Source organism: Carcharhinus amblyrhynchos, chromosome 2 (assembly GCF_965287045.1).
Source record: "Carcharhinus amblyrhynchos chromosome 2, sCarAmb.v2.hapA, whole genome shotgun sequence".
Classification (NCBI taxonomy): domain Eukaryota; kingdom Metazoa; phylum Chordata; class Chondrichthyes; order Carcharhiniformes; family Carcharhinidae; genus Carcharhinus; species Carcharhinus amblyrhynchos.
Genome location: NC_137325.1, coordinates 38671216 through 38678617, shown reverse-complemented (window position 1 = coordinate 38678617; position 7402 = coordinate 38671216). Strand labels below are relative to the sequence as shown.

General features: G+C 40.2%; 1 protein-coding gene across 5 annotated transcripts in view; it reads right to left on the bottom strand.

The window, feature by feature from the left end:
• Nucleotides 1-577: 577 nt before the first annotated feature.
• hivep1 (HIVEP zinc finger 1) overlaps nucleotides 578-7402 on the bottom strand; it is a 291276-nt gene continuing 284451 nt past the window's right edge. For 4 of the 5 annotated variants that reach the window (XM_080204735.1, XM_080204726.1, XM_080204754.1 and 1 more), the window contains one exon: nucleotides 578-2231. In XM_080204735.1, the coding sequence (XP_080060861.1) occupies nucleotides 1086-2231 (1146 nt within the window). In that variant the 3' untranslated portion in view covers nucleotides 578-1085. The remainder of the gene's footprint in view (nucleotides 2232-7402) is intronic. The other variant, XM_080204744.1, reaches the window with a different exon arrangement.

Below are 7402 nucleotides of genomic sequence, written 5' to 3'. Positions count from 1 at the left end.
GGGAACCTGGACTGCATGTCCATAGATTCTTGAAGGCAGCAGGACATGTAGATAAAGTGGTCAAAAATGCATATGGAATACTTGCCCTTATTAACTAAGGCACAAAATATAAGAGCAGGGAGGTTATGATGGAGCTGTATAAGTCGCTCATTAGGTCATAGCTACAGTACTGTTTGCAGTTCTCGTCACCACAATATAGGAAGGAAATGATTGCATGATCTACTTATTGTTTTTGAATAAAATGTAATATCTACGTTAAAATTAATTTGCCAATTTTCTGGGGGAGCTGAAATGGCTCAATGGATAGTACGCCTGCTTTTGAGCTGGAAGGCCCTGGGTTTAAGTGTCCCCGCCAGGACTTGGCCACAAGGGAAATAGCCACAGTTGGAGTTGTTGCTCACAAGAAAGCAATGAAACGCCTCAACTGGCTCTGCAGTAAGGGTGTCACTCCACCCCTGCTGACAGACTTGCCTTCCCTTTCTTTTGCTGAATAGCTTTGTACTGAAACATTGGATTTCCTTAAATATTGGTAAATAATATGCAATTTCTGTAAACAAATATTTTATGTGACCTTGTTTATTCTGGAGAGAGAGTTTGCCTGAATGCAAACCTACTCCCAGCAAGAACAAAATGATCATGGATCAGAAAAATGGATACAATAAATATGAACTGGTATACAATTTACGCCTGTACATAAAAGAATGCCCCATAGCCATAGAAATTTACAATATCAGTGCAACATGTAGTTATTTTTCTTACTATAACACTACACATTGTAAAATGTTTTTTTAAAAATTAGTAAGCACAAGCAACTACTTTTTTATTTCACCTGTACAGTTCCTAAGCAAGAAATTTGAAAGGCACAATTGTTTATACAACATGTACAAAAATGGCTGGAGCAGACAATGAACAATAAGACATCTTTTTTCTAAGTTGGTCTTAGTTTACAATTGCACAAACATAATATCTACATCAAAAAAAATGTGCTTTCAGGGAAGAGAGCTTGTTTGGTAAGAAATCACGAAGTTCATTTCTTTTTAAAAGGTCAAGTGATAGCTGCACAAAAAAAGGTCCCGTGAAATGTTTTATGTTGCTATCACTAGTCTGTCTTCATCATCACTGCTAACGTCACTGTAATGCACAGTAGCTTGTGTAGTTGCTGTAGACTTCCATCTGTATTTTTCTGGAGAAATAGTCTGAAGAACAGATTTATTCACCATCTCAGAGTTTTCCTTTAAGTGCCCCAAGTCAGAGTTTGTCACAGCCCTAGCAGTTATTTCATTATTGTGTGCCTCCAGATAACTGGGTTTATTGGAACATATCTCCACTTTGTTAGTTTTATTTGGTTGTCCATGTTTCCAGTCAATAGAATCTGACAAATCCTTCAGGCTACATGCCTGAATTTGAGGAGAAACCTGAGAGGATAGTGTGCAGGCCACCTGATCAGCATTAGTTCCACCAGGAAGGCTAACTGGTGTCTGTTCGGTCCGAGTTGCATAATGTTTGCTTGTACTGTGCACCTCAATACTTGTTTGACCTTCGGCCCCTGTGTTGGTGGATGGAACAAGCGTAGGCAATGTGAATTTCATGATTTGCGTACCTGGTACATGAGTTTGTAGGCATGGTGTACATTGATTCTCTGGGTTTGTGGTCAACACTTGAAGGCCAATAGCATTAACTGAAAGACTTGAAGGGCACATCTTTGGGCCTATATTTGAACTTGTCAAACCCAGAAGGTTTAATGACTCCATGCCTAAAGTGTTAACAGTTTGAAAATTTGAGTTGCTCACATTCTGCAGACTGGATAGGTTTACTTGCCCAATACATGGCAAAAGCTTACTTGTCTCTGAAATATCTAAAGGCTTTATGTTGCCAGCTGTTTCCAAAGTATTTTTGTTAAGAGGGCTTGCTGTCTGGTGAATAGCATCAATAGCTGGGAGAGTAAGTTGTATTGGTCTTGCCTGAATTGGTACAAGAGTGGAGTATGCAGTTAAACTTGCAGGAACTAACTGAATACCACCCACAGGGACCATGCTGTACGGTGCCTTGACCTGCTGCTGAGAGTGAAGAGGCAAGTGGCTGAAGAGATGTAAAGGAGGCTTCATTCCTTGATGCTCTCCCTGCTGCATTTGTTGCTGACTGTCCAACTTGCATGGACTAGACACAGAAGTGGATACAACTAATCCTGCTTTATGCACATGTGGAGGTAGGCCAGTGGATGAAGGGATCTGCTGGTGAAACATAAAATATAATAAAACTTCCAGTTAGAAGTTGGCAAAAAGGGTAACAGAAACCGAAGAGCAATTCCTATTCTTGTTCTATTCTGGAAAGTTTGTGGATGATACTTGAGCCAATCTTCACTTAGTCTTACACTTATTTACAGAACTCAACCAAACCACAGTTTCAATAAGTTGTCTCTTTACATATGCTCAAGTGAAACTCCAATTAATGCCTTCCACCTGAAAATAATTAAAAATATTTTTAAAAATATAATTAACAAATTCTAAACCACTATTTTGCAGTAATATTTGATATTTGGATTTATTTGCAGAAGAGTCAATGGCCAGTCAGGTTTGAAAAGGTGTTAGAATATCAGCAGAAATAGGTAAATTATTAAAAAGTCTCATTAGTTTCATATGAAAGGTCTGCAAAGGAAATAAAATTCTTACTAGACCAAAGTCAAAATTTGTAACTCAGTTTTCATTTACCTTCGTAATGATGGAATAGGTCACTATTCTTGTCATGTAGAATGGGGAAGGAAAAAATGAAAGGAGACAGGCTACCTAATGATTGTCCAGCAACCAAACTGAGAAGCGAGTGCATGTGGATGTCAGACGACAATAGAAGGAATGTTTTCAAAGAGGTGGAATTGGAGGAATATTGGTATAAATGGCAGTGTGTCGGTTCTTCAATGTATTCCCAGCTCCTCCCACTGTTTCTAGAGGTGACAACCTCCAGCAGGAATTGAAACCGGCTAATGAGTCAATTACCAGCTATTTTCTCAAGACAGTGGATTTTCACCACCACTGCACAGACATACGCATCGTCTGTAACTCATTAATACACAGCAGGTGAGTTGAGAGAGGCAAATCAGAACAGCATCAAACAATTTGAACTTTAAGTGGGGAAAATGGCAAGATGGAGATTATTTGTAGGCAAAGGCTTGCCATTGCAGCAGAATGCCATTGAGACTGCTGTTATTGATGGTGTCTGGGGTGACCAAATGGCTGCCAGTTTATTCAACATTATTCATTTCAAATTCATCCTCTTTCTGCCATTCACCTAAAAAGCATTTACACTGCGGACACAGTGAGGCCTTCTTCACCATCCTAACTACCTGTGACTGCACTTTCAAGAAGCTATGAAGCTGTACTCCTAGATCTCTTTGTTCTATAACTCTCCCCAACGCTCTACCATTAGCTAAGTAGGTCCTGCCCTGATTTGATCTACCAAAATGCATCATCTCACACTTATCTAAATTAAACTCCATCTGCCATTCATCAGCCCACTGGATCAAGATCATCTTGAGGCGATGCCCCCATGTTTTAGATTCCTTGACCAATGGAAACAATCTCTCAGCGTCTGCTCTATCAAATCTCTGTTGATACTGATATGTTGCTGACAACACTGCCCATAGCTTTCCACTGATGTATAAAATTTGTCCCTTGATGTCAGTACAGGTCTGAAGATTCGTACTTGTATTCCAATGATGTGGAGTTGTTGGTGTTGGATTGGGGTAGTCTCACAACACCAGGTTAAAGTCCAACAGGTTTAATTGATAGCACGAGGTTTTGGATGAAGGAGCAGCCCTCCAAAAGCTTGTATTCCAATGACATTGTTTACCAGCCCTTCTGAAGTTGTACACTTTGACACTGCTTTTTAATTAGTTTCCAATCTAGTTGCTCCACATGGAGTCAATGTTCTAATATACTCTCCTTTAGGAAAATCAAAACTAACATGGTGAGTAATTGACAAAAAATCATTACCATTCAGCAGTGTGCATTGACAAAAAATCATTACCATTCAGCAGTGTGCATCGAAGGAAGAATTTTAATCTTTTGTTTTAAATTAATAATCAGAAGTAAAGAGATGTATTAAACATATTTATGCTCCTATTCATCTTGCTATGAGTTATAAAATCTTGTGCATTCTGTAATATTACAGTGCATGTGTTTGGGCAGATAGAAAAGGGCAGTTTCTGGTTTAATTATTACTTGACCATTGTTCCTTGAGCATTTAGATTCATATCTAAAGAATGTCAGGACATTAAATCCCTTCACTTGGCACATAATTTTCATATATTCAAGTGAACTGAATCAGTGCGCTGAAATGAATTATGAGGTAAGGCACTCAAGGGAATACAAAAATGAATATAACCTAATTTTAGGAATCATTTAGATGTTAAACAATAGACAAAGCTCAAACATTTTGTGTCTGTGTATAAAGTGTAAACATGGCCACTTGTTCTCATTTTCCTGCTCTATTGTCAGTATTCTGGCAAATTCCACTGATAGATCCAGAGTCTTTGTTCTTCACAATCCAAGTTGCCAGAACCTAATAGACTTGTGCTTTCACAGATACAAGTCATAGTCATAGTCATAGAGGTTTATAGCATGGAAACAGGCCCTGCGGCCCAACTTGTCCATGCTGCCCTTTTTTTTAAACCTCCTAAACTAGTACCAATTGCCTGCATTTGGCTCATATCCCTCTATATCCATCTTACCCTTTGGGAGAGATTGGGTAAACTGGGGTTGTTCTCCCCGGAAAGATGGAGGATGAGGGGTGACTTAATAGAGGTGTATAAAATTATGAAGGGCATAGATAGGGTGAACAGTGGGAAACTTTTTCCCACATCAGAGATGACAAACACAAGGGGTCACAGGTTCAAGGTGAGGGGGGCAAGGTTTAACACAGATGTCAGAGGGATGTATTTTACACAGAGGGTGGTGGGGGCCTGGAATGCACTGCCAAGCAAAGTGGTAGAGGTGGACACGCTGGGATCGTTTAAGACTTATCTGGATAGCCACATGAACAGACAGGGAATGGAGGGATACAAACAAATAGTCTAGTTGGAAGCATGAGCGGTGCAGGCTTGGGGGGCCAAAGGGCATGTTTCCTGTGCTGTATTGTTGTTTGTAACCATATAATGGTCTAAATGCATTTTAAAAAACAAAATTGCATCCATCTCTACTACTACCTCTGGATCCTTTTGTATCTCTCTCCTCTCACCTCAAACCTATGCCCTCTAGTTTTAGATTCCCCTACCTTTGGGGAAAGATAGTGTCTATCTAGCTGATTTATGCCTCTCATTATTTTGTAGACCTCTGTGAGATCACCCCTCAGCCCTTTATGCTCCAGAGAAAAAAGTCCCAGTCTATCCAGCCTCTCTAAATAACTCAAACCATCAAATCCTGGTAGCATCCTAGTTAATCTCTTCTGCACTCTTTCTAGCTTAATAATATTCTTTTTGTAATAGGGTGATCAGGACTGTACACAGTATTCCAAGTGTGGCCTTACCGATGTCCCAACTCCTGTATTCAACATTCTGACCAATGAAACCAAGCATGCTGAATATCCTCTTCACCACCCTGTCCACCTCCAAGGAGCTATGAACCTGTATCTCTAGATCTCTTTGTTCTGTAACTCTCCCCAGTGCCCCACCATTAGCTGAATAAGTTCTGCCCTGGTTCAATCTACCAAAACGCATCACCTCGCATTTATCTAAATTAAACTCCATCTGCCATATAAGAAAGAAACATAGTACATATTGTGTAAGTGGAAGAATCTGTCGCAAGATGAAGATTATGTAGTGTCAGTATGAATTGCTTTAGGGAGTATTTCTGACAGAAATATACAGTTGCTCAAAGCTTAAAGAGCTTTGATCCAATCATAATGAATCTTCATTGGCCATTTATTTCCTTCTACGTTTGGTGAACGTGAGCATTTCTCCACTGTTCCCTTTATATTTACAGCTTACTGTACTACTCCTTCGCTGACTAGTTAGCTATGCTTTTTTTCCAACTATTTTCTTTCCTCTCCTGAAAATATTGAACTCTTCTTGATTAGATTTTGACCATTAATAGTGCAGGGACTATAGGGGAGGAATTGGGGTTACATAGCCCATTTTAAGGGAACAGCCTCATTACCAATGCTCTATACAATTGCAGACAGGAAATTGGATGCCTCCTGCCCCTGAGACCTCCCACAAGGCCAATATTGGGCAACTCAGAAACCTTCCCAATGCAAAAAGAAAGATAAATTGGGATGGAATTTGACAGTGATGCAGGTTATTTTTTTTCCTTGCCCAGTGGAGCAATCAGAGATAAAATGACAATACTCACCTTTTGCACCTTACTCTGTAAAAACTGAGGCACATATTTCTTTATTGCCTTCATATCAGGTCTCATTCACCCATTGCCCTTGTGCCCATTTATCTAAATTGGCTCCCTTTTAAGGCATACCTCAATTATCTTCCTTGTTTTCAACTCCATGGCCGCTTCCTATCTATGGCCCCTCTAGCCACAAAACATCTGGGCGGCACAATGGTGCAGTGGTTAATACTCCTGCCTCACACGGCCAGGGACCTGGGGTCAGTTCCAGCCTTGGGTGACTGGAATTTGCACACCCTCTCCATGTTTGCATCGGTTTCCTCCCAAGGTCCAGAGATGTGTCAGTTTGGGTGGAATGGCCATGCTAAGTTGACCCTTGGTGTTCAAAGGTGCATAGGTTAGACGGATTAGTGGTGTGTTCTGCGAATAGGGTGGGGAGATGGGCCTGGCTGAGAGTTGGTGCCGACTTGATGGGCCAAATCTGCACTGTAGGGATTCTATGAGATACCTGTGGTCCTCTAATTCTGGCCTCTTGAGCATCCTTGATTTTAATTTCTCCACCATTGTCTAACAGAGCCACTACGTTTGGTTTTCATGTCTTTAGCATTACACTGGAATGTTGTCAATATGTTAATTATGTCCAGTGTGCTCAGCCGCCTCGTAATGTCACGCGGAATTGACTGGACACTACGATGGTAGACACCTCAAAAGACTGTATACTCTGCATTTTTGGCTGAAAGGACTTGTAAACATTTCAACACATTATTGCTTACATTCTTTTTCACTGAAGGAATGTTATAGAGAACTTCCAGTTCTCTAGCGCCAGTACTGGAATTATAAGAACAGATGTAGCTGGAATGTACTGCACCTGAACCAGGCTGAAAACAGGGTCCTAGAAGAATGGATAAATAGCACTGGAGAAAGAACTTTAAACTTGTAAATTGGGTTGCAGGTTTGAGATAATATATAAGGATAAGGAAAAAAGAAGAGATGAGAGCCAAGTCAGATGACAAATAACAATTACACAGGGAACAGAAATGATAAGAGCTGACAATGAAATACTAGATAACTAA